Genomic DNA, 27,953 nt, shown 5'->3' on the forward strand with positions numbered 1-27,953 from the left:
AAGAGAACAACTGTCCCAAATGTCTGTGCTTCCTCCTTCCCCCAGCTGTAGACACACTAAGGCACGGGTCACATATTTTGATTCACTTGGGTTACAGGAGCCTGCATGGTACTGCCTGCCAGGACAAGGTCTGCCATGCCCATGGAGCTCTGGGTGGCTGAGGCAATGCAATGGGGCTTGACTGCAGATAGAAAGATGGGGCTGGTGTCCTACCCTCAACTCAGGAGCATTACCTGTAGGATTGCTACCTGTCTCTGGGTGAAGGCCCTCACTGCCTCAGGAGGAGGACTGCAACGGATGATTGAGAATTGCAAGGGGAGGACTGACAAGAAGATCCAGTTCTCATCCAAGAGCTTCACACATACCAGAAGCATCACTAGCAACTATAGTGTGGGTCTGGCTAGACTGCCTGCAAGAGACAGGGGCACCTGGGGACAGGCTCAGCCCCTGGGGATACTGTGGAGGGTTGTTGTGGCAGCATCAATTCTCCTTATAAACAAAACAACAAACACACAGCAAGGGAAGCAAAAGGGTTATAGTTAAGGTCAGGGAAGGGTAAACAGAGGCAGACCACTTGAAACTTGGAGTCACTAAAGCCACTGTGGGCAAGTAAGGGAGCTCCACTTGCAACTTTTGAAGATGGCCAAAACTCCAGCTGGAAGACAGGTGAGAGAAGCAGCAAATGGATCTGTTACCCCAAAAGGGGTTTTCCATAATGACAAACAAGGAAGCCCAGGAGGGAGTTGGAGCTGGGGCAGAGGAAAGGCAATGCCAAAAAATCCTGTGTAATTCAACAGCAGAGATCACAAAGAGAAGAGCCCTTGATGAGCACAGACAAATAAGCAGTCATTCCAGCTCCATAGATGTTTGAACCAGGGCTGCAAATTGAGTGGAAGTGTGAGGACCTGGGAAAAGAGCTGGAACAAGGACACACCAGCCCTGAGGGGCTGAGGTAATTGGAGGTGAGAATGGGAGACTGAAGAAGACATAGAAGAATGCACAAAACAAGAGAGAGAAAGGCAGAATATGACAGCAAGAGGAAAAAAAATTCCTTTTCTAAGTTCATGTTTCATTTTGAATTAAAAATTTATTTTCTATTTTGGCTACAATTACATCATTTACAACAAACAACACACAGCTCTGTGTGTGTCAATACATGTTACTTCAACACAGACAAGTCACCGTGTTTCATTTAAATTTGACCTACTTAAGGGCATCTGATACTGGCTGAAGCATTATCTTCTTAACAGATAGGTTTGCAGAGTATTTGCATTATTAAAATCTTTCATAAAGCAAATAAATATTTTGATCTTCATTTAAAAGATAAGTGATCTCAACAAATTGCCTTATGATATTTATAGTAGTTGCACAAAGCCTATATTACTTGTATACATTCAAGGACTGAAAAATTATATAATTATTCATGAATTACCCACGGATATCAGTTTAAAACACTTAGCTTGTTCCCTTACCACAAAATCTGAATGTTTCTGTTTTTAATGTTTTTATTCTCACAGCATTCTCATCTGTAATAACAAGAAATACTATTAGACCTGTTGAAACTAATGGGAAGTAGATGCTGAGCTGGATACTCTGAACATCATAAGTATTCAATGAAAAACACAACCTCAGGTTAGGTGCTTATGCATGCACCAGAAGAGCAGCTTGTGACTCTCTAAAGGGTTTGGAATGATCACTTCCATAGGATTTTCCAAACCCCAAATACTGCTGGCATAATAAAATTTGTAAATTCAGAAGTATAGAAATTCTGCATCTTACACAGTAAATCTTGGCTCTTCTATATCTTTTTATGTTTAGTTTTGTCTGCTATTTGCAATAAAATTTAATGCTGATGTTATAACAAAATTTAGTTATCTCTTTCCCTTGGGATTGCCTATATTTGTTCCATGTTTTTTCTAATTGCACTGAATTTGAAATATATTAGATACCTGAAGCTCATTTCTCTTCACATATAATTTTTTACTTGTGTTTTTGCAAGAAGATATGTTGTTGTTCCACATTCATAAATTCAAAAAACCCATCAATAAACCCCATATTTTCTAACCTTTAATTTACTATATATACATATACATACATGTATATGTATACATGAAAAAAAACGTTCATTAGCAGTGCAAACCTACTTTAATGCATGAGAGTTATCATTATTTCGTTTGATGGGCTTATCTAGGATTGCTACTTGGTGTAGAGGAACCACAAGCTGAGATAAGTCTCAATACTTTCCCAAGTCCATATATTCATTCATCAGCAGGTTCTGATTCTTCTACAGGGGAGAAAAAGTGATACAGAGATCTTTCTGAAACTTAGGACAGCATTTATTTTTTGTGTTGTCGTTTCTGCTCTATTGCTGAATTCAAAGCCTGAAGAATCAGATGCTTGTTGTTCTGAATGTTGTAGCTGGTCAGTTTTACCAGATTGTCAAACTGCTCCTCTGTGTAGGTAAAGCTGTTTATGCAGTATGGGGAAAAAAGGCCGGAAACATCCACATTGCCTTGTGCCATCTCAGCGGAGCTGCGCTCTACACCTACCAAATCAAGAAAAGTCATTGACAGGGCATAGGGATGGTCTTGCATCCTCCTCTCCAGAGCAACATTGCTCCTCTCTAACTTAACACCCACAGTCCTTTCCATCGGAACCACATCAGGGAAGGAAGGGGTCCATGCCAGCCCTTGCCTCCCATCCCAATACAAATGAAAGCTACACATGTGGTGGGAGAATCAACTCCGTCCCATAGCTTACCTGGCTCTTTGTATTTTCTGAATGTGTCATTCACCAGAGGGAAAAACACCACTGTTGGTGCCTCCGGGGTCTCTGCATCTTCAAAGATGTAGCACTCCTTTAGATTCTTTTTCTCCTCTTCACTCAGGTGGATTTTTGGAAATGGAATTCCCTGTTTTGAGAAGTACTTTGAGGCTTCTTCCAAAGGCTACATTCAGACAGGAGAAAAGGTCAGAAAATCTACCTTCCCCTCAACTTTTCGTAACACATAACACATTCACCAAAGGCACTTCACAGAGGTCAGGGAACAGCAATCACTTTCGGTGTTTCTTCTGCTCTTTGTCTCTTTCATGAGGAATTATGTACTGGTTATCAACAGAACAACATTTCAAAACCAAGACATCAACTAGCACTCCTGATGATTCTCCTACCTCCTCCTCCTCAGCCTTTATCTGCAAGATAAATAAGATGTTCATAGCTGTGTCCAGGGGTGACACAGCCACTTATGAAACATACTCCTTAGTGGAGAAACTCTCCACACAGAAGACACAAGCAGCCATGTCAAGGTCCCAGGAGCATGCAGGTATATAAGATAATGCTTACTTATGATGAACTCAATTAAAATAAAAGATTTATTAAACTGATACTACTTCTGAAGTTCTCCCTAAGGGATTTGTCATGACAAACCAATATTAATGCAAGATCCAGATATCTAGAAAACAGGAACTGAATGCCAAGAATCCTTTTCTCCCACATTTAGTTTTTTTCTGCATTAATTATTCTGACTTCTGGGGAGCTTAAAAGGAAGAAAAGACAGCCATGATAACACAAGAGAACAAAGTGGTTATCGCACCGATGTCTGTGATCCAGAAGAATAGTTTAAGTGTAGGACAACATCCACTTTCCTCTCTGGCCTCATGAGTGGTGGGTAGCTGATATCAATGTATCCTGCTGTGTCTGCAAGGCACAGGAACTCTGCTGTTTCTGTCAGCTGGTTGGGGAAATTCTCTAGCACAGTATCTAAAAGGAAATATTTCTTGTGATGAGTGATTCAAGGAAGAAGTAATATATTTGTTGTTTAGCTAATAAAAGAGGGCAAAAAAGGCTCCTCCTCATTACTTTCATTTTCCAAGATCCTGCTGCATTACTGAAGTTTCATCTTGACTCAGAAAAGAAAGATCTGTCCACAGTAAGAAGACAGAGCTCCTTCACTTCTCATGTTGGCCTTTTTCCATTCCTGATGAGCAGCAGTTGCCCTTCCTAGGAACCAAGGTATTTTTTGGAATATCTGTTAACATTTTAATTTCAATAAAAAAAGAGCTGTGCCACAATTAGAGCGGTTTTGCAAATTCATTTTTGAAATTTGACTACTTATCTTGAAATTTTTGTTTCCAAAGTGAAGAATTCATCTTTGACCTTCTCTTCACTATTGAAAATACCAATCATCTAACCAGAAAAGAAAACAAACCAACAAGAAAGCATTTGGGGATGCTTACCTTTCCATATACAAAAGCTTTTGCTCTGAAGGTATTCACTGTGCATCTGGAACCCCTTTAGGAAATTGAAGAACTTTGAGACCATTACTCGCTCAGTGAGGACTTCCCGAACAATGCCCATGATGCCACATTCAGGGGTGACTATGTAAGTCTCCAACTCATGGTTCCTGACTGGTGGGGAAGGCTCATCTCCTTCTGATGGGTAGAGCAGATAAACAAGTCATTGTTTTGATAGAGATTTCATAATACTTAAAATAAAGATTTTCTGCTATATGCATGCAGATGTTATATTCATTTAAAGATTAGTAAGGTAACAGATACAGTAGAAACAGAAATATAACCAACCAACATCAACAGCTGTGGGTTGAGTGCACCTCAGTGAGCACCTTTCTGAAGGATCCGATGAATGCCAAGCATCCAAAAGGTTGTATGAAAAGACATTGCTCCACAGGCCTGTGGGACGATAGAGAACAGGGAAACTGCTTAGAGACATTTAAATGGAAAATATCCCTTTGATCTTTCCACAGGCTTTTAGCACATGCAAAGTGTTTTCTCATCAAAAATGTTAGTAAGTTCTTTCACAGCAACTCACAGTTTGTCCTCAGGAGGAACCTAAATGGTTTTAAACATTGTACCGGGCCTTCAGCTACCATAATTCATCGTCACACACAGCTATTACCAGTACACATTGCAAGACACCATTTTCTAGCCTGCATATTCCTGTTCTATGAGAGAGTAAAACCATGCAATTCACCTAAAGCAAGGGTTTGGTCTATAAAGAATGTCATAAACAACTGTATTAATAATTAAAGATTTAGGGATTGCTCCTGAACAGCCAAGATCCAAGTGGTTACAGCACAATTTGAGATGGTCTGCAGAGTATTTAGGTCCCCTAAAACAAGACATCTTCAAAATCTGTTGTTTCTCCTTTCCACAAGTTATTTTGAGTGACAGTCATCTCCGTCTCCTCATTCCCATAATTCTTCCACTTTTGTCCTCTCACTTAAGACATTACTTCTCCTTGTAAGTTACATTTCTCTTTTATCCTTTAGCTGTTGTGTTTCACTATATTTTAATTGTACCTCAAGAGGGCACTTGCATACTACACCACTAGGTGGCAACATAGCCCTAAATCTCCACTCAGCCCTCTCTAAAAATGCATCTATGGCTTAGGGGTCACCAGCCCATTTCAGGCTCCGCAGACAGGAACACAGAGCTCAGCCTAGACTGGATGTGCTGAGTGTGCTTGCTACCTGGACACCTTGGGTATGACCACACCTCAGACACTGCAAAAATGCAATGGAGGCAAAATGTTCTCAGAAGATGCTTTACAGTCCCATGTAACTCCATAATCCATCTCTTTTCTCTGATCGTTAGCACAAAGTGCTTTGCAGAAGAATACAAGGAAATCAAAAGTACAGTGGGGTCTCTTCTCCAGTCTCCAGCATCTCATGGGTCTGGATTTGGTACTTCCAGTACCTGGTGGCTATAGTGTTACACAGTCACCAGTGAAACTACCTTTCATGAATTTGTCCTCCCTTTTTTATACCTATACATACTCTTGGCTCCTATGATAACACGAGTCTTGTCCCCCAGCTGCCTCTTCTCTTTACTCATGAGATCACTATAAGCTCAAATATAATCATTAAAGCTCTGAGAATTAGGGTCTGTGAAGCTAAACGCAGTCTTTCTCGTGCCCAGGTATTTTCTAAATATAGTAGCAATATGACTCTGGGCTTTTTGCATAATACCTTGAGGTGCACAGTTTCTCTGCACTTCAGATAAAGAATACCAAAGATTATTGTTTTTAATGTGGGTTTTTCAGTCATAAGAAAACCATTTCTTATTGGTGTTCTTGGTAAGCTGTTGTGTGTCATACTTATTTACATGTGAAGGACTCTTTCGCAGAAGAAGCAGAAGAGTGAACCAGAATAGAAAGTAGTGTCATAAAGAATTCTAGTGTTAGAAAAAAATAAAACAAGAGCTACATAAAAATAGCAAAGCTGTCCTTCCTGCACTTTCCTGAAACAAGGATAGCAAAACACATTGATTTGATCACGCAAGAACTGTACATTTCAGTCCTGCATGTTGCAGGGAACTGCCGAAATATTTAGGAATTGTACATATTAAGTATATTTTTATGCTATCCAAAGCTTATCAAGGAAGCACATCACCTTTCATGAAGCAGATCCGAGACTCAGGAAGCTTCTTCATCAAGCGACCCATGAAGAACTTGCTGCCAAAATCTTCTGCACGAATGAAGGCACCGTATTTTAAAAACCCGACTTCATAAGGTGTAAACTCAACCCATTCTGCAGAGAAACAAAACAGACATTTTAATTCATTCCATCCACATCTCCTAGCAGGAAATACACTGAAATGACAGGGAAGCAACTTAAGGACAAACCCTATGAGCAGGGTCATCACAGAATGGCATTCATCGGGATAATGAGATCATTAAGATAGTTTCAGCCACTCTCTCAAACAATTTTCCCCAGACTTGTTCCTATGGAACTCTCCAATGAGCCTCTCAAGTAAGGACATAAATGAAGTTTATACCAAAAGAAGTCAGCCTAAAATTACCCCATACATAGATCTAAGGCTCTGATTTGGGAGTACTTTGGCTGCCCTAAATACTGTCCCCACATTTCTCCTGTCCCATAGAAGGTGGATTTCCCCCAGACACTAGACATAAAGTCTGAAAATGGAAAAGAAAAAGAACTGTTTATAGATGCTATGATTGTCAATGCAAGGGGTTGCAAGATACACTGTAATTGGTAACAGAGATACAACTGAATCCAGATACAGTTTAGTTTTGCCATCACCTTTAAACTCTGAAAGGCTGTAGTCATCTTTGATGTTGAGGATCATGTAGATTGGTAGGGGATTCTGACCTTGAGTTAATGCCCGTCTCTCATCAGACAGTTTGTGATTGTTTTTCTGCGTATTGACCAGAAAAAGAGAAAGAGCAAAAACAAGGAACCTTCTTGACATTGTGCATGGGCTTGGAAAATTACAGAAAAATAAATATTTATTTCCACCTACATTTCTTATTCTTTCTACTCATCTTGTGCTAAAACATTTTTTTTTTAACTGAAGAATGACCTAAGCATTTACACACCCACAAAGACTTATTTGATTACAGATAAGCTACAGGAATTTTGTAGTACATTCCTCTGAGTAAATGCATTCATTTTGCATGGATTATGCAAGTTCTCACAGGGATAAGCAGAGCAAAAGAAACCAAAATCAGGATGCTGGAACCGGATGTTCAGATACTCATACAGGTATAGTGAGATACGGGTTTCTTGCTCTAGTGAATATCCCTCAGAATGATAACTATATGTTGAGAGAGATGTGAGGTCAAAAGCCCTTTGTTAGTCAACAGAAACCATCTGTCTGATAACACTGGCAGGCTCTCAGGCTAGTGCCTGTCCCTGAAGCTTCTATTTCTATACAATGGTATTCAAGACTTGTTAAGGAAAATACAGACATGCTACCCCATCACTTAATGCTCTTTCCAGCAGGAGCCCCCAGAAATCAATGCTAGAGATCTGGTATCCTTCTTGCTTCCGCAGCTTTAGCTCTTGGTCGTAGTACTTTAAGCTCTCCAGGGAAAAGCAGCTCAGCTTGCTCTTGGTCATGTGTCTGCGGACTTCATGGATTGGTCCAGAGATATCCTTGTGTGACCAGTCAGGACTCTGATACAAATGTGCCAACGTCCTGAGGAAAAGAGAGAAAGCACATTAGGATATGCTCATAAATGTTTCCACCTCCTAGACTTGGATTTAAGGACCACAAAAACAAACAAACAAACAAAGTAGTTGAGGTTCATTAAAAACATGAAAACATGTCTGAGGCTCAGAGGTTCTTTGATCTAGATTTTTACTTAGGTCCCAGGAAATCCTACCACATATAACTAAATTGTTTATTGTACTTCACTAAATTAAGATGCTATGCCTTTCAAGTTAACTGTCAAATGTTAAGAAGATGAAAATCAAGATAAAGCTGATTTAGGAGTAGGAACTGAAAAATCCAACATCATAAAAACAACAGAAATGGTTTATAATATTTTCCTAACGCAAAAGTAAAAAAGCCTGAGGCTAAAAACATACATCTTCCTTTACCACAACAAAGAGAATAAATCTCATACAGCAGTTTACAAAGCTGAAAAACAACATTTTTGTTCAGCATTTCCTTACCATGTTGAGCCAGATGACCCAGTGATGTAAGAAATAGCATCTAAGAGACCCAGTTTTTGAAGACCTAGCAGGTTGCCTAACAAAGATGTCAGTGCCCGAGTGCCACCTCCTGTTGTCATGACTGCTACAACTGGAACCTTTTTAAGCATGAACACAGCATTTAGTAAGCAACAACATAGTTCATATTAGCATATTATATCTCAGCTACATGAACTACAGCATTTCTGTCTTGGAAGAATTCTGACATTTCATCATTCCCCCAAGCAAAGGAAAAAAAGATGAAATGCTGGTACTTTGCACAGAAATTAAAAAAAAAAAAACAAAACAAAACACTAAAACAACAAAAAAAGACAATTTGCTAGTTTAGATATTTTTCATCTACAGAGAACAGTGTTTTATACTGTAATATGCTGGCTTACTGAAACAGCTCATAACTCTTTATTTTCAATATTCTCAATATGAGGTTGTATTTCCCTTCATGGAACATCATCTCTTGAGAGCTCTATTTTGAGAACCAGAAATGCTGATCCTCTCTAGTAAGTCAAAAATAAAGATTGGATTACATTTCCCATAAAGTATCTAGAGTATATAATTGCAGAGATGAAGCACAAAGCCCAGCTAAATAGAAACCTAAATTACATGACAGGAAGATAAATTCCTCCAACTAAAACCCACTGGGAGTGTAGTAGCTAAATGACATTTCCTATACACATTTCCAGGCAATTGTATCAAGAAAATACGTAGCTGTGCTTCTTTCACCAGATGCAAATCAAGCATTTCAGGTTAAAGCAAAGCATTCTGATTTCAATATAAAGAAGGAAACATGCCATTTTCTTGCTGTTTGTTTGCTTGTTTTTGTTTTTCCCTCTGAAAATAACGTGCTAATGAGAAATAATATACTGGTGTGATCAGCAGGGACATCATTTACAGTCATTATATGACCATTTTGTCATATAACATTTAACATGCCTTTGGCCCAGCTGTCCTGGGCAAAGTGAAAAGCACACGTAAAAAAGCTCCCAAAACAGAAACTTCAATTCTGTAGTGCCTGACCATATTCCCTCCCTAAAGCGTAAAACATTCCTATGACAGCATGCACATGAATAAGTTCAAACTCTAACTCTTGGGTTTGATACTGCCCATGCTCTCATGTTACTTCATTTAAACATTTCTTGATGCTTTACATGGGGCACTGAACACATCAGTGCTAGTTAAGGAACAACACATAACCGGCTGTGGATTTGACTCATTCCTGTCACGCAACAAGATCCAGGCCCAATGTTGCTCCCCATACCTCATGGTCTTGTAGGTCCTGTTCTAAGTTAAGTGCTTTTTTCAGAGCAGAAGCCACCAATTTCCTCCGTTTTTGTAGGAAAATTTTCTCCTCCATGCATAGATCAAACTCCAAGCGAACATCAAGGTTTCTTGACCTCAGAAAGACAGAGTCCATGGTTAAAAGGAATATAAGAAGCTCAAGTATGCGATCGCTCACAAATAAGGTCTGGACCTATGCTTACAAGTTGTAAATTCCATAATCGGGATTTTAAAAGCTGCTACTGTGATCCTACAAAGGCATATCAGAAAAGATTAAGTGAAAAGGTTATAAAGCCTTAGAGAAAAAGAAATGTTTTTCTACACTGATTTTCTAGAAGCATCTAACATAAATATTGTATCCATTTACAGGTACCACAAACAGTGAAACATTTAAAATTTATTGCCTGAATTACTCCAAGTTTTATAAATTCAACTATTCCGAATCCTTTGCAACCAAGGAAAATGAGGCATAAATATGTTTTTCTAAACTTGTATTACCATGATTTTTTTCAGCCAGAAAAGATCTTCAACACAAAACCACAAAACATAAATACAGAATTTCTTACCAGTCCATTGACTTTACATGTAAATTGACTGTTTCATTCTGGAAAATAACACAAAACAAAGAAAACCACAACACATAATAAGTTTTGGAGATGCTTTTATGTCCTTTACTTGCAGTAATATTTGAAGCCCTTCACTTTTTATGAGAGCAGTGTTGGACACACAAGGCTGTAAGAATAAGAAGACCCATCCAATTTCTAGAACTTCTCCATGTCCACTAACATTATTTATACTGAAGCTTCAGCCATTTTAGATATACACATCTGCGTATACAGCAAAAACCAGCACCAGCTCTGTCAGTGTGCCTTGCCTTGCTTCATTGTTTGCATACACTCTGGCTTGCATTAGTCCAACTGATCACAGAAACCCTTCTCTCAAACTTTTGGCTGTGATTTTTGTTTCTGCTCAGTTCAGATGAAAATGTGCAGGTCTATAACTGTATAGGAATATAAATTTATTACACCTCTTCACCATCTTAAGAACAAAATAAATCTCTTCCAGACACACTGTATTTTTATTGGATAGTAATTTCAAGTAATGTGTAAAACCCTTCCTGGTTGCTCAGACGCTGCTGAGTTTGCAGCTCTGTAATACATGGTCTTTGTGCCAACACTAGCATCATGAATCCCCTTCCCATAAAAAAAGCCTACTTAAAACTTCAGAGGGTAGCAAATTTCAACAAAGATAGGATAAAAAACCCAGACATAAAGATTGTATTTCCAGAATCACAGACATATTTCCAGAATCACAGACACAGACATATAAACAAGCCATAAAATATGAGAATCGTCTGCTACGTGAGAGCTTATACTGGCCAGTGTTATTTAATAAAGTCTTTTGCATAAAACCATCACAATAAACTGAGATCCTTAAGGGCACTCTACCCCTTTCCTACCTCCTCCCCTCCCCACACCCTTGCATTGACTTTTATTATTTTGCATAGTTTTCTAATGCTCAGTGGACTGCAGAAAATAAGGATTAGCAGTTAGATATCTAAACTTCTACCTCATGTTAATCTGGTTAACTCATACTTGTTGATCCTGGGACCACAGCTTCAGATTTATTCTAAAGAGTTATTGTCAATCACCTTTGCCACTGCTACTTTCTCCTTGAAGGGAAGTGAATCCAGAGGAACAGTGAGGGATGCAACGCTGTTTTTTTTCTCTTCACCTGAGGTATACTAAAAAAAAAGATTTAAAAGTAGAAAAATATTTAATGTATACACCATAAAAAGTACTGTCACCAATTTTTTTTTAAAAATAGGATTAACTCCCAGCAGTTTCCAAGTTGGTATCTATGTGCCTTAGTGCTCGTCCAGAGTAGACGATCATGGAAGTTGACTTCCAATTAAAATAATAATAATAATAATGACATTTTTTTCCATATGTCCCAGTGAAACATGGAAGACCATGAGTTTGCTGTGGTTACTCAAGTAGAAGATCACATACCAAGCAGAAATGTGGCTTCTTTTCTGCCAGAGCCATGCGCAGCTCTGCCAGACCATATTTGAGATAATGGAAGATGAGAGGCCTTGGGGGTTGCAGGGAAGAGCCCAGTGACAGGGTCTGGTTCTGTTCATAGGATCCCTTCACTGTGAACAGGAAGTCTTTTTCTAAAACAAACAAACAAGCATATTCCCAAACAGGAAATATTACAGGGGAAAAGAAAAAAAAAAGAAGCAATAACTGTTTGAGAAACTCAGACATATGGGAAAACTGGGTTAAACTGAAATAATTGAGATAGAAAAATGTATTTACTTCTATTTTACAGTATTAATAAAGTTCATGCTCTAATTTCAAGCTCCAATTTTGCTATTTGGCATAGACACTAATTGTTGGATCTGTACAACTCTTATTTGTAACAATCTAATATCTGTGCTCTATTGGTAAGAAAAAAGGAGAGAAATTACTGGATAAAAAAGTGACAAAATAAAAGAAGCTCTTGATTATCTAAAGTTGTTTCTACTTCACAGGCTTTAAGATCCAGTCATCACATTTCCTTTCTTGTAGCACATTTTTTTCTGTGTTAAAAGCTTAAAGTCTAACCTGAAGCTACTTTCTTCTGTGTGTTGTCCACGAGGACTTCCAAGCAGCAAGCTTCACGAGACTGTCACAGGGATGAATAATAAGAGAATTAAATATCCAAACTATGCTACATTTGAGTCACTTTACTATTTATCTCTGGCCACCTGAGTTCCTGGGGTCTGGACACCTGCCCATTGTGTGTTTGGCAGGTATGAGTACTCTTAAGATGTGCCAGCTGAAAGAAGAATGGCTGCAGCGGTGTGTCTGTCCATGGGATAGGAAGGAAGGGGACATAATGAGATGAGTGGGAGTATGGCAAGGCCTCCTGAAGATGGACTGATGGGCAGCCAAATCACAGAGCTGTCCTTGCGGTCCTGCTTCCCAGGGGGAATGACACAGAGGCAGCAAGCAAATGAAGGAGCACTTCAGGCTCTGCCAAGAAGCTTGCCATCAACTGGTGATGGAGGACTGGCCTGTGGGTATCCCCAGTGACTACGTTCACTCTTTCTTAATACATCCTCACCCCAGGAACCATGGAGGCAGATGGCTGCCAGTTTCTGATGCTCCTCCTCCCACCACCCCACATCTCCCTCTCCTTCAGCTCTGACTGCAATGACTTATTGGGGCCCTTTCCATATTTATCATTCCCAACACCAGAAAGATAATGAACATAGATAAATAGTTTGAAATTACCACCAAGACACCATTACTGATAACCTTTTCAGGAGGAACTGGACTGAAAGAACAAAAAAATGAAATCAGAACATGATCTAAATACACTCTTTAAATGAACTGTGGGAATAACACTTTCCTTAAAGGCTGTCTCATCTAACACAGACTGTAACAAATCACTGATTTTTAATTTGTTGCTCTTTTCGAAAAAGATATATGAAATGTGACTTCCTCATTTTTTTATGATAATCATAGAATCACAGAATGGCTTGGGTTGGAAGGACCTTAAAGGTCATCTAGTTCTAGCCCCCTGCCATAGGTAGAGTTGCTAAATCAGGCCCGACATCAGGTTGTCCCTGTGCAGCCTGGCCTTGATCACCTCTAGGGATGGGGCATCCACAGCTTCTGTAGGCAACTTGTAATAGTAATGAATACCAAGAAATATTGAATACTGTCACTGCAGTTCTTATCATCCTTATGGGATAGATTAGTATCCAGGATGACTTTTGGTAGATAAGGAAGAGAATGCTTTTGCCACTATGCAGATAATTTGATAAACATCAGCTGTGACTGTGATGTTGCTTAGAACTACATTATATTAAACTCTAGCATCTGTTTTATATTTTGTTGGTTCCATTTAGGCTTTACTCACATGCTCTCTGATGCAAACTCAACTTCCAGCATCTCCTGTGTCTGTAAAAGATTAATTTACTCTAAGCATTTGAATTCATTTTCTTTGTCACCAACTATTCTTGTTAATGAGTATTCTGGCTCCTGAAATGGCTCTTAAAACCCAAACTCACTCTTGTTTTAGGGTATGCTCAAATGAGTAAAAGCAGTTGAGTTAGAGTGATTTTGGAAAGTATTCTTCATCTTTTATTAACCATCAGTCTTTAGGCTGTGCTGTGCTTGTCCATTCAGAGATGAGGCAGGGTAAAATGGCCACTTGGGAAATCCTCAGTTACAGTATTTGGCCATCCTAATCTACCATCTTTAGCACCTCAGCATGGATCTCTGTGTTATATTCAGGCATTAAAAAATTACAGGTCAAGCTATCAGCCTTTAATTGAGCGCTCCAGTAACTGTGCCAGCACATGCCAAAACACTCAAGTGCTAGCCTCAGGAAAAGAAATTCTGACAGTAACTTCACTCAATAGCAATGGAGTCTTCTATCCTCAACAAAATCTACTTAAGCAACAAATTCTAGACAAAGGGAAAAAAAAGGAACTCTGCTGCCAAAAGGATTGAGGAGCTAGCAAAAACATTCAAAGTAAGGAGTACTTTTCACTATACTGAACAAGGTTTGGATGTAGAAGATAAATGAAGGACAAATTAATATGAAAGAAACCCTCCCATCTAAAATTGCTTTACAATAAGTCATATAGGGAGGTAATAGCAAAAAATAAGTTTCCTTCCTGTGGGCAAGACTGTTTTATTCCTCACCTCTGGATTTAGCTGGAAAGTCAAGCGAACAGTTTCTCCAAGCTGTATTTTAGCAACATCAAAGAGGACAGTGAAGAGGAGATCATCTTTAGTGATTGTATTTTCATCATAGACTTTCAGCTCAAGAATATTCTGCAAATAGAGGTGGAGGGTTAGGACCATTTCTGTTTGGAGACTTGGGGCTACTATGAGGTCTCTCTGGAGCCTTCTCTTCTCCAGGCTGAAGATCCCCAGCACTCTCAGCTTGTTCTCACAGGGGAAAAGTTCCATCCCTAGGAGAATTTTTGTGGCCCTCCTCTGTAGGCACTCAAACAGGTCTATGTCTCTCCTGTACTGGGAATTCCATATCTAGGAGGGGAGGGGAGGGGAGGAGAAGGAAAGGAAAGGGGAAGGAAAGGGGAAGGAAAGGGGAAGGAAAGGGGAAGGGAAGGGGAAGGAAAGGGGAAGGGAAGGGAAGGGAAGGGAAGGGAAGGGAAGGGAAGGGAAGGGAAGGGAAGGGAAGGGAAGGGAAGGGAAGGGAAGGGAAGGGAAGGGAAGGGAAGGGAAGGGAAGGGAAGGGAAGGGAAAATGATCGGACATTATGTGAATAGTTGTGAAATCTCAATTATTTTCTACACATCGCAAAATAAAATCTAATTTTGCTGCTGCATGCTGTTCTTACATTCACTTACCCACATCCCTCAAATCCCTTGCAAATATTTTTTTATGGCACCCTACAAACAGATCACACAATAAGATCTCTGTCCCCAGTAGAAAAAACAAATCCACTTCGCATCTTACTTTTACTTGGCTTTGGATCCTGAAGCAAAATATTTCATTCCACACTGGATCTCTGCAGTTCTTGATGGTTCTGGTCCGGACAGTATCAGAGGAAGCAGTGGGCAATGACAGGCTTACATAGCAATCAGCTTGACTAACTGTATATAAAAAGATACGTTTTAACTAACAAACTACCAAAAAAAAAAAAAAAAAAAAAGTCTTAGAACGTAAGTTTATAACACTCTATAAGTAAACTGCAAAAAAGAGATACTGTTTTAATACTTTTCTTATAGGTTTTTACTCAACAGCACTCACTACTATTTATCCTATTTTTCAGCCTCCTAGAGGCTGAAACTGTGATTATTAATGGAGATTGAAAGAAGCTACTGAAATAAAGGGAACTGGTGGGGGGGAAAAGAATGATTTTACGTATCAAAACCTATTATTGATACATCCCCAGTCTGTGGGAAATCAAGAGATCTGTTGTGGTGAAGATTTACATTTTGAGAACCTTTTTTAAAGGTACTTAACTAGTTAACTCTTTAAGCACTTTAAATAAGGAGCAATCTTTGCCCATTGTGAAGAAACTTCTGATTTCTTAGTGTAGCATTACCTTAAACGTTGTTCGAACACAAGGTCGTCTAATTAGATAGAATACAGCATTAAAACTTCATAATTCATGCAGGTTGCACTGGGGTGGTCTCCCAGGAACTGCCTCCTCCCCAGATGGAAGTAAATAGCCTTGCAGCAGAGCACAAGCTTTGCAAGATATTGACCAACTGAGTTTTGGGGATTGCTGCAACTTTCAAGTGAAAGGCAAGCTGGGTACTTGTAGGTCTGTGCAGTCAACTTTCCATCTATGTGTTAATCTAATGTATTTAAATTGTTTCTTTGTTAGAATTCTCACTGATACTTTTAAGATAATTTTTTTGTTGTTGTTTTGTTTGTTTTGTTGTTGTTGTTGTTGTTTTCCAAGGAGCAATGCTGTGCATCTCTTCCTAAGTGCAGGAAAGAGCTGGTATCTCATGAACCTGTCTTAATAACATGAGATCCTGAAAATGCAGTGAAAAATATAACAGGAATCACTCTCTCTGGACTGCTTTTCACCCTTTCTAGTCCTCCCATTTGGAGCAAATCTGCTATTCTGTGGTTCTATACATTGCTCTGCATTCACTTCTACACACTTTATTTTTTGTCTGCTGAACAACCACAGCTGTTTCTAATGTCTCCAGCCCTTAGAACAAATTTGTGTTTACGGTAACAGGTTAGATGTGATGGCTAAGAGGCCATTTGGGACTGTAGGATACATGCAGGGAGGCAGTATGATGACCAAGTGAGTAGGCTGCTGGAAAAGGGCTCAGGATGTTTTGGCTCCAGTCCCAGCTCTGCTCCAGGCTGCTAGGTCACTGTGGGCAATTGCCTGAGTTTAAATATATCTTTTCTATCTATATTTTCACATCAATAAAACAGTGATAATGATTATTTCCTCACTTGCAACTTGTTTTGATACTGCACAATTAAAAGTAACATACAAAACAAAAATAACTACCACTATTAGTATTACCAACCCACAAAAAGAGTATCTTATCAGCAACTGTTTTACCTTCTCAATTAGCCCCTTGTTTCTCACTCCATACTATCTTTATACTTGTGTTACTTATGTGGCAATGAATAGGTATTGCTTAAAGCAATTTATGGAATTACATTATGTAGGATTTCTTTCAAGTCTTCTGATAAAATCTGAATATTAAACATCTTCCCCCTGCTTCCATAGCAGGAAAGGACAACTTGAGCATTCCAAATGGAGACCTCTATACTGGTAATTAGTATTAGGAAAATTTAGATTTATTACCATAGATTTAGATGCAGAATATGCATGATGTACCTTTATATAACAATTTATTGATTAAGGTCACAAAAGAGTTTATTTAGCTCCCTCCACTGCAATATTTTCAATAATTCTTCCACTGAATGTGGAATGAGAAATGCGAAAATGAGAATACTAGTTTTGCATAGGTGCATCCTCTGGCAGTGTCAAATATATAGGTATGTGCATTTCTGAGAATTTATTCACTTATGGTCTGGCATATCCCTTTATCACAAACACTAGTTAAGAATCCTCTTTGAGAAGACGGACACTTGATATCTTCAGAGTATCAAAGAGGCCACTTCTAAATTCGTGACTTGAACCTAGGTAGAGGTGTGGTAAGAACTTTCTTCCGCTGAACTATAGCAAACTTGAGAAGTTACTCCAAGCTTTAGCAAGACTGTTTGCTATTAATAAGAGAAAAACAAACTCCCACAGCTTGATCATCCACACTAATATCAGCCCAGTCAGTAATCACCGAGTCTCAACATAGCCCAAGACAAGAATGCAGATAAAGGAATTTGAATCTGAAACAGACAGATCATTGCATGAAGAAAACAAATTATGCCACAAAACTACATTGTTGCAAGATTTATCTGATAATTTACACACACACAACACAGATTTACATAGCTTTTGGACCAGATCCCAAATACACAACTAGCTAGCTGTAAGTGCAGGAGATTAAGAACTCTTAGCATACATTCCTACTCATGCACAGGAACAAATGGATGCTCAATGTCTTCCTTGCTCCAGCTCTCTTCCACTTTCTTCCATCTTCTACCAAAAAAGACTTCAACTGTCACCAGCTATTGAATTTAAATATGTCCAGATTGAAGAGGATTGGTTTAAACAGCCTAGCACATGAGAAAGAACTGAAAGAACTGTTTGCTAATTCAACAGCAAAGATCGGCAAAGAATATGGTAACAGCCAGAGCTGGAATGTCCAAATAATTATTATAAAGAGGACGATTAGAGTCTCAGTATGGCAGGATGGAAATAAAGACAAATGTTAGGAAAACTGCTCCAGCTCTAAAAGAGTTAGCTCTAGTGAGAGAGGTTTTTATAATTTAACTCATTTCAGAGGGTACCCCTACCTAGATACATACCAGTGACAGATAAAGTAAATTTGATCCTGCTTCAGGAGAAAAGAACCCTTCCAGCTGAAGCTACAAACATATCAAATGGAATCTGGACTTGCTGTCATGTGATACCTGTGTTTACGCTGGAAGGCAATAAACAGAATAATCATGGCACATCAATTATCTTACCAACTAACTGGTCTCTCTCCCAGCCCTGACTGTCACAGGAGGAAGCAACAGAGAAATCCTTGTACTGTACACCAGCCAAGCCACACATTCTAGTATAGCATATGGGCGCTGACAGGCCTCATTATCTCCAAAGCAACAGCAAACCTCCTTCTTTAACAGGTACAGAGTAAGACTGTAAGTTACTTGGGAAAGTGGCCATTTTTTCCTTACACACTGCGTCCACATACCATGAGCCAGATCCATAGCTAGAGTATCTGTGTATGAGCTCAACATAATTGTCAAAATGAAACAATACTAATGTAAAACCATACAGTGCAGAGATTCCCACAAACAGCTGTGCTGAAACTTACCCATTCCACTCCAGCTCCTCTGGAACAACAGAGATAAATCACATTACCTAAATGGTAAATACAGTTGGTTGAGATGAAGTGTTTTCCCTTGTCTGGGTTTGGTGCAAACCAGAAGCAGAAAACATTTGTGAATATGATGAGCAAGGTTAAAAATATCCCAAAGTCATCCTTAGAGGAAGTAGCACTGAAAATCCACAGTTGATTGTAGATTCAATGCACGTAAGTAAAAATAAAAAGATATAGATTTCTTTGATTTTTTTAAGATGGGGATGGAAGAGTTGTGCCTGAAGAAACATCATGGAAGTAGTAGGGTATATCATCATAACAAAATAAAAAAGTAGTGCAATAAGTAAACTCACTCCCTCACATGATGGCTCAGAGCAGCTAGTATGAAGGTAGAGACGTCAATGCTGATAAGTTAATTTGGTGAGTAAAACTCTATAACACACTGGGACAACTCACTGGAAGCAAGGGTGTGTTTTACACGACAACATAAATGGGTCTTAGTGTGCCTGAAACTTCAGCTTGTAAGTCTCAGTCACCATTTTATGAACTGAATTTTGGACTTACAGGGTGTAAATACAGAGATTACAGTTTAATTTGTTAATTCAGTCTGGACTAAAAGTTTACATCACAGCATTGATTCATCCTGCCATAAATACTACAAGTTATATGTGTTGCAAACACATGCTTTGCTTTTGTCAGTCATGTCTTCACATTTTATATATCTGTTCTACAAAAATGTCACCATCAGCTTCTTTCATATCAAAGTAAACTGCATATAGACACAGCTTCCAGGCTGTCTTTTATCACAAGACTACAACTAAAACTATGTTCACAATGAAATCAAATGAGCTCACACTTCTGACTGGAATCCTCTGGGATTCTCAACTAATCCAGGAGCCTACAGCAACTTTCCTGTGAAAAAGAATGAATGAAAACATTAAGAAAAAATATAATATGATTTCAAAAAAAAAATTACACTCGACACTCCTCTAGTTTTCTTTCTTGAACCAGAAGGGAATTCTTGAAAGATAGTAAACATCGGTACTGGATGAATGGGCACAGATGAATACTTTGCTAGGTAGACATTCCAAAATATTGCCAGTTTAGTAATTGGCAAGATAGTAGAAAATGATAAAGTACCAGCGCTAAAATTTGAGATTGATGCTTTCTTTTAACCTTCACTGGCTACTACTGCAGCACTACTTATAGTCTCTTGCAAAGAATACAAAAAGACAAAATACCCAGGAGAGAAGCCACAGTCTCATGAACACACACATACCTTTTCAGCTATGCAGACTATCATAGCCATGTTAAATCTAGCCTCTCTTCTTTACACTGGCCTCCTACGTAACAGTAAATCATGTCCGGGATACTGATTCTTATCTACAGTGTAATCAATGACTACAACTCAGTAAAAACGTTGCCTGAAGCTTCTCTCTGGAGACCATCACTGATAAAGGTCCTCAAGCTCTGTGTACCTTGCCAGTGGGCAAGGCTTTCCATGGCACTGCTCTGAGTCTTGAGAATCAACTTGGACAGGGACTAACACATACCACACGCCATATCATGTTGCTCCTTTAGCTCACCTCAGCACCACACTTCATCTCATCTAAACGCCTTTGAAGGAGTATGCATACATAAAACCAAACGTTCTCCGCTCAGTGAGTGCAGGAATGAAGGAATCGCTGATAATAATATCAGTCACACTGCTTACTGCACAGCTGGATGGTCTGCAAATAATGGTGTCCTAACGAAACCAGAATAGGACAGATTTTAGAAAAGATTCTGCAGATTCTTCAAGGGTGTGTAAGAATTAATGAAAAAAAAAAACTATATTTTTCACATTAAAACACTGAAGACAAGAAGTTGCACCACATCCTCTATCAAAGAACTATCTAAAAAATCTTGAAGTAAGTATCATCTGTATCAATCTTCATGTTCTTCATGAACATCTTTGAATGTATCGCATAACAATTAACACAGACATGCTGACATTCCATTCGTAGTCAGCATGCAGTGTCAGACATGGCAATCTTCAGTCTTAAATTCAATACATCATTATACAGAATATAATAAAAAGCAGGATATAAAGTAAAAATATGATCCTTATCAAGGGTGATCAAAAATGCCAGGAAGCAACAAATTCTAAGATGTGCAACACTGTAAGCATGGGGAAAAAAAATGCTCAGTTTAGTTTCATAAGCTATCAGAAGGTATTATACAGACAGCCCAAGGATATTCGTAAATACAGAATGCCAATTCAGAAACCTGAGGACATATGCAATTACCCGTTAACAACCACTGATGCTACCTATATACGTTTGAAAGAAACTGAAGGAAATTCAAGATAGGTTTATGCGATTTGTGTTACTTATTAGCACAACATTCCATGAAAAGCATTTCAGCTCTGCATAAATGTCCATCAGGTATCCAAGCTCAAGCTACAAAGCCATGTCCTGAGCAGTCTGCCACAGCCTACTAGCTCTGCAAGACAGAGAAGGAATGAAGGGCCATGAATCTCCGCATGGACCTCTGTTTTCTCAAAACACATGTGGTTCTGCATTGGTGCCATTGTCACCTACTCATCCCAGCCTCTTTTCTCCACCCAAGTTTTCCCCTCATTCATTTTCATTGACTCCGCCCTTTTCAAAACTGTTTTAAAACAGTTTTTGACATTTAAAAAAAAAAAAAATTTTAATTAAAAACACATTTCAACCACTCATTAACTAGATCTCCTCTGAATGTGAAGGTAGTGTAGTCTACTATGTGCAAATAGCACCATCACAAAAGGCTTTTATAAGATCATCCATGTTCAGTAAAGCACAATAGCTGCAATACTGTGCTGGTAAACTGTAAGAGCATGGTAGCTGCTCTCAGCTTTTGCCTCTGAGACAGGAACGAGCCTAACACAACTATCACAGGTTGTCAATGTTTTTCACCAGTCCTTCAGGCAGTAACCAGTTCATCCTCCTAATGCCTCTGTGAGGCAGCTAAAGCTTTTCTGCAGTCCTTCCTTTAGAGACGAGTCATAGAATCATAGAATATCCCAAATTGGAAGGGACCCATAATAAATCATTGAATCCAGCTCCTGGCTCCACTCAGGCCCACCCAAAAATCAGACCATATGTCTGAAAGCTTTGTCCAAATGCTTCTTGAACTCTGGCAGCTCAGTGGAGGCTGTTCCAGTACCCAACCATCTTCTTGGTAAAGAACTTTTTCCTGATATCCAGCTTGAACCTTCCCTGTTGCAGCTCCACGCCATTCTCACATTCTTACAAGGAACTAAAGCTCTGCATAAAAACACCTTCTCCAAGGTTACACCATGAATCTACAGCAAAACACAAGGAAACATTCTGTACAATACCTTTCACCACCAAAACACCTTCGTGTTCTTGCACACAGGAAGTACACAGAAGTCAGCACAGCAATAGCAAGATGCATGTGTGTCTATGTACAATTCGTTAATACCTAGCAGTAGGTACTTCTCACCTGCATGGAAGTGCCCTGATGAAGATTCTTAAGCAAATAAAATTTTATTGAGCTCCTTGGTTGTACACAGCATTGTGTCTTTTAGTGGCAGCTTAAGATGCTATCAAGTCACAGCACAGGTTTTTAATCTCCGTACTCCTTACACTCTACAGAATACTATACAATTGTATACAAAGCAACAAGCAATATACTGCACACAATACACTCCTTGGTGTTTCTACCAAAAGTCTACTAAGGGATTGAGAAACAGGAAAGGGAAAGACTGAGAAATAGTCTCTTGGACTAGAAAACACAGAATGAGGGAAACTGGATTTTAGCATGTATGTAGATGGTAGCAATAAGCTGAGGAAGACTGAGAGCAGAGATGAATAACATGAGTGAATGAAAACCAAGAGAAAACTGAATAGAAGGGAAAGGGCTTATGAACAGCTGCAACTCCAAAGGACACAGTATTGAGATCATTCATTCATTTGTTGTTCATATTATTAACTGTGGTTATTAGTTTGTTATGATAAACATCAGTCAGAACCAGAGTTCCATTTTGCCAGGTGCCTTAGTAGTCATTCAGTTAGACTTTGATCTTGATCTAAACAGCTTACAATTACAGTAAAAAAGTCCCACCTTCAGGTATGATGTCACAGGGAGGAGTTCCTGGTGATCAGCAATTGCTCTCGTATTTGTTTGTTTCAGTTTCTTAACCAACTAAGAAATCACTGTTCGCAGGCCTTGTTGCAACTTCGTAGGTACCTGCATAACTATTTCTCTGACTTTGTTCAGATTCCTATTACCAAGCATTTCTCTTCACCTACCATGACGATTTCTCCCAGTGCAAATGCAGCCTGCCTGAACAGCCAGTATCATGAGGAACTTTTATCATATGCCTTGCAAAGACAAAAATGCTCTTCTGAGGACCATGTCGTCCTAGGTGACCACGTTCATTTTAACAGAAAAGCAATCTCAACCTAAGTTTTAGTGCTGGTTAGCTCACCTTTGCTGCCTGTCTGCCCACTTCACACTATGGCTTCTGCTGTATTCTCACAGCCATGCTGTGGGCAGCGGAAAGGGCAAGAAGCAACATATACAGTTTGTTGATCATGTCTTCAATCATACCTTCCCTACCAGTTTCCTTTAGAATGCAGTGAAAATTTCTTATTACGGTGGTATTGCCCAGGACTTAATCATAGAAAAAAATTAATGACCAGTGCAGTATTAAGAGTATGTTATGAAATTGCGCATGAAGACTCAGGTTTAGTACCATAACTGCACAAGAAAGCAGTAGAGTCACCATTCCTAGAGGTGTTCAAGAAATGGGTAGCTATGGCACTAAGGGACATGTTTAGTGAGCATGATGGGGATGGGTTGATTGCTGGACTAGATGGTTTCAGTGGTCTTTTCCAATCTTAATGATTCTGTAATTTTATGAACAACATAGAAGACAAATATAAGGCTTTATCTAATGAAATGCTAATTGAGAATTATGTTATTACTTTTAAAAGATTAAAAATTGTAGTTCTGGGCCATTCCAGTACATACTTTCTGGAACCCTGAGATTTGCTAAATACAAAGCAAGGCAAACTAATGTTAAAGACATTTTCTTACTCCTAACTGGAATAATGTTTTAAAAATACATGCATGTAGCAGAGATTACCTGATATTTCACTTGCAGCTCTTGAAACAAACAGGCTTCTCTTCTATGAGAGAGAGTTTGCAGTATCAAAAATGTTTATTTTCCCTCCCCAAAGAGCAGTGAACCCTTCAGAAAAGACCACGGCAAACCAGATCTGCCAGCTGAGAAAAGCAGACAGTGCCCAGGAGTGTAAGCACGGGGGCAGCAAGTTCTAGTTGTGCTCCCACAAGCCAGGCAGTACAGCACACAGCAAGTTGAGGCAAGCAACCTGCTAGCTGTTTGCACTACAGGCTCTGGGGAGGGGAAGCTAAAGTGATTGTGGACACAGGCACAGCAGCAGCAGAAACTTTAAGAGCAGCATGGGTGCTATCAGAGTGAATGTTCAAAATTCACTGCCTGCAGAAAGGCTATGGCTAGCATTTAACTGCAGGCACAATGTAAAGGCCTCACATGTGGCAGCAGCTCAGCAGTCAAGGCTTTGTGCTGACAGCCAGGCTGTTTACTTTGCATTCTTGCATCTCTGTGCATGATACAGCCACACTGAAAATGAAATCTGCACTGGGGAATTTACACAGTGTGGGTCTAATTCTTGTCTAAAATTAGCATGTGGTTGAAATGCACTTGTAGTTGGCCAGTAGGTAAATCTCTCCAGAAGGAAACTCTCACATCGTAGAAATGCAGCATTCTGCATAAAGGTAGCGTCAAAGAGGTCTGTGAAGAAATGGGTGGGAGGACTTGGGAATGAAGAATGAGCCCTCCTACAAAGATCTTGGATGGTGGACCAGCCCTTGGCAAACAAGACTTCACCCACAAGGTTTTCACAATTTAAAAGCCAGATCTGGAATGAAAACATAGGGACAGTTGTCTTTGTGTGAGAGGGAGCCCTAAATAATGCATAGAAAGGGCTTTTTCAGGTCAGCCAGAAAAGATCAGATTTTCTCCAGCAGGTATTTCTGCTATGTAAGGCAAAGTGGGGGGGGGAAAAAAAAAAGGCTATAACTATTTAATCAGCAATATAAACACACAGATCTCACTAAAGTTGATAACACTGAAAGTGGTCTTTGTGTTTTCCTTTGACAGAGAGGAATCTGGGCTCCCATCCAATGCAAAGTGAGCTGTAAGGTACCAAAGTGAAACCCTCTGGTGGCCTCCAAGACCTAGATCTTTGAGCTACAGATCTCACAAGCCACAGATCTCTTGGGTGAGCGAGGAAGAGAAAAGAACGTCTTGGTTTTTGTCCTGTCGAGGAGAATCTGCTGTCCACTTCTGAGAACAGATTTCTCAAGCCAGATGACAGCTCTGGTAGCACCATTCTTACAACTTTGACAGAAAATCTGTAGTCAAGTTCAAACGTGCAGAAATTGCAACAGCATCTTGGGAATGCTGTGTTCTACTTAACGTAGGAGCAAATCCTTCTGAAGCCTTAGTCGTATCTGATTTCAACACGCATTAGTAGCCTACATTAGTAGCCTAATTTTTGTTATTACGCTCTCACTGCATACAAATAGGACCATTTATCTGACACAAAGGCTCAGGAGATCATGATATAGCAGATTGCCACAGATACCCTGCAATGTGAAAAACAAGTCCCATGTTATACAACATGTGCAAGATCTAAGGAGGAATGAATGCAGAGGGTTGTGGGTAGCAATCCCTCTGCAAAAGGAGGACGCTGTCTCTCCTTTAGCTGCGGAGTGCCACAGACAAAAGAAAGCAAAGTATACTCATCTTTGACCTGTGGTCTTCAAAAAAATGCAGCCTGACCTAATCAGATTCTGACTGTATCAGTGCACTGATGGCTTCTTGCAGATTGAATTATTTCTTTGCCATCTTTCAACTTTGTCAGCAGCTCTTTCTCTCTTAATAAATTTAAATTATACAAAAATAGTGATTGAAGCAAGTAACTTTGTGTGGGAAATACAACTGTTGAATTCTACTTTTCCTAAAATATATTTTGAACTAAATGTTTCAACTGCTTACAAACATGTAAATTCACAAATTAAATGATAAATGCATTTCCACAAAAAGTATTATCCTAAATAATCCCAGAGCCAAGACTAATTCTAAACCCGAAATTATTTGTAATTTTAATTGGAGATACTATTATCAGTTTCATTGAATTATGATATAAATCTGTTATTATGTTTAAAAAATTACTTTATTTCAGCTTTCTTCTTAATAGTGACCAATTTCTCACTTATTGACATTTTGACAGCACATACAAGCCTTTAAAAAAAAGTAAGCAAAATCTTTAGTGTCAATCCAGTAATTTTCTGAAAGCCATGTAGTCTCCATGGAGGCAAATACTCTTGCTGAGTTTTCTCGTGTTTACTTAATACATAAAGATTCCTAACCACTTCCCTCCCATTGCATTCCTGCCTTGTTCCTTCTCCCCAAGACAGATATTTGAGCTGTCTTGTAGCTTGTTTTCTTCTACCTCAGTAACCTTCTGTCTGCACTTCCACTCTCACCCATTCCACCAAGCCTCCAGAAACTTTTCAGTCATACTGTTTTTCCTTTGAAAGTCTGGTATTTCAAATGCATTTCAGGAAATATGTCACAGAAAGAGTTGTCTGACAACAAATTCATACAATATATAATGCTTATAATGCTCCTTTTTTTTTTCTTTTTTTTTTTTTTTAAATCAAATACTGAAATGTGGAGTTGCCTGAATGTATTTCTGCTGTCTGCCAAAGACAGAGAGATGGTAGTAAAGCTCCAGTGTTTCCCCACAGCCTCTAGCAGCCACTCATTGTCAGTGTTGGCATTTTCATCTAGAATTAGAGGTGCAGCCTTCATCACAGCACATCACAGAACGTAATTGATAATTAACAGCTGTATTTGTTCAGCAAAACTGGTTCTGAAGCTTTTCAGCTGCTAAGGTACTTCACATTGTACCCCAGCAGACCTTTGATATTTCCATTAATAGCAACGCTTCTGTAAACAGAAGGGTATTGTTTATAACAGACTGTATTGTAAGATTAGTCCAAATTCAAATATGCAGCAGTATCTGGAACCATGGTGACACTTCATAAACAGACACAAGTTACAGCACTCGGTTATACTCACTGCTTTTAGAACTGAACTACTGAGAAGTGCAAGGAAAGACTGTGATACTCACACAGATCTGCCTTTCTCAGATTTCTCATCCTTATGATTTTTACAGAGAGGGAGCTGCATGGGCATTCTTCACACTGCAGGACAATGGCAAAACAATTGCAGAATTAATGAAACATTTATGCTTCAAAAAGTATGCCCTCACATAAATATTTGTTGCAATTTTTAAAGTCACGCAGCAAAATTGGAAGAATAATTCTCCTGCTCTTCATCACCAGGTAAAGTATAGTTTTGCCCCTTCTTATGAGGGCATTTCAGTGGTTGAGGACAGGGAAAAGAGTAGAGAGGATGAGTAGGGGACCATTCTCTACTTAATGTTTCTTTAGCTAGTTGAGTTAGACTCTCATTCAGTTTATTTGTTAAGCTGTAAGAGTCCCACTCTGAAGGTCTCTGAGCACTTCATCACGTCCCTCGCAAATTCCTGGTACCTCAGACTGCTTCCTAGCCTCTACGTGGATCACCCAATGCATCTCAATTTCTCTTCACTACCAGAAATGTCTCCACAGAGCTACCAATATCAGGAAACCCATAAATTTGTCTAACCTAAGTAAAAACATGCATCAATTTGGACTGTCATCTCCCAGGACCTCTCTAAGGCACAGGAGTCCCAATCTCAAACCCATTCCTGACCAACTTCAGCTTTTAATGGATTACAGTCTGAATTTCTTACCTCGTGAGCACTCCAGTATGATCCCATCATGCTCCCAGCTGCATACGAGTGAGCTATGGGTGTCACATCAGTATTAGAGACAACAGTTGGCAGTGACTCATGAAGTACCTCTGCAAACTTTAGGAAACACCTGTTGAGGAGCAGGTGGATTATCCATGCCCCACCTTCTATAGTGCCTGAAAGGGAAAGTATGGACAGAGAAGGGGAGGGAGTTTGTGGAGACTGATATCTAAACACCATGGGTGTGTGTTGAGGGAAGGCTGTACACACCAAGGCGCTTAGAGTTAATAGCAAATCAAGGTAAGAGTCCAATAGCACACAGCACAAGAATGGATACCCAGGA

At 39.3% G+C, this 27,953-nt stretch overlaps 1 protein-coding gene across 2 annotated transcripts; it reads right to left on the reverse strand.

The window, feature by feature from the left end:
• Window positions 1-1,067: 1,067 nt before the first annotated feature.
• On the reverse strand, window positions 1,068-27,809 carry LOC109367980 (cytosolic phospholipase A2 epsilon-like). Of its 2 annotated transcripts, XM_085224828.1 has the most exons (20): window positions 27,611-27,802; window positions 26,945-27,017; window positions 15,235-15,371; window positions 14,455-14,586; window positions 13,664-13,704; window positions 13,033-13,075; window positions 12,361-12,421; window positions 11,764-11,927; window positions 11,403-11,495; window positions 10,318-10,355; window positions 9,732-9,867; window positions 8,438-8,574; window positions 7,736-7,958; window positions 7,061-7,175; window positions 6,410-6,547; window positions 4,581-4,688; window positions 4,236-4,430; window positions 3,593-3,759; window positions 2,761-2,947; window positions 1,068-2,545 (listed from the first exon to the last, which is right to left on the reverse strand). In XM_085224828.1, the coding sequence occupies exons 1-20, from the start codon at window positions 27,638-27,640 to the stop codon at window positions 2,337-2,339; spliced, it is 2,427 nt and encodes an 808-aa protein (XP_085080954.1). In that variant the 5' UTR covers window positions 27,641-27,802; the 3' UTR covers window positions 1,068-2,336. The 2 variants fall into 2 exon arrangements, with proteins under 2 accessions (XP_085080954.1, XP_085080955.1); XM_085224829.1 differs by lacking the exons at window positions 1,068-2,545; window positions 2,761-2,947 and adding an exon at window positions 3,859-3,999 and having other exon boundaries at window positions 3,620-3,759; window positions 27,611-27,809.
• Window positions 27,810-27,953: the final 144 nt, after the last annotated feature.

The sequence above is a fragment of the Meleagris gallopavo genome, chromosome 5 (assembly GCF_905368555.1).
Source record: "Meleagris gallopavo chromosome 5, MGAL_WU_HG_1.1, whole genome shotgun sequence".
Classification (NCBI taxonomy): Eukaryota; Metazoa; Chordata; class Aves; order Galliformes; family Phasianidae; genus Meleagris; species Meleagris gallopavo.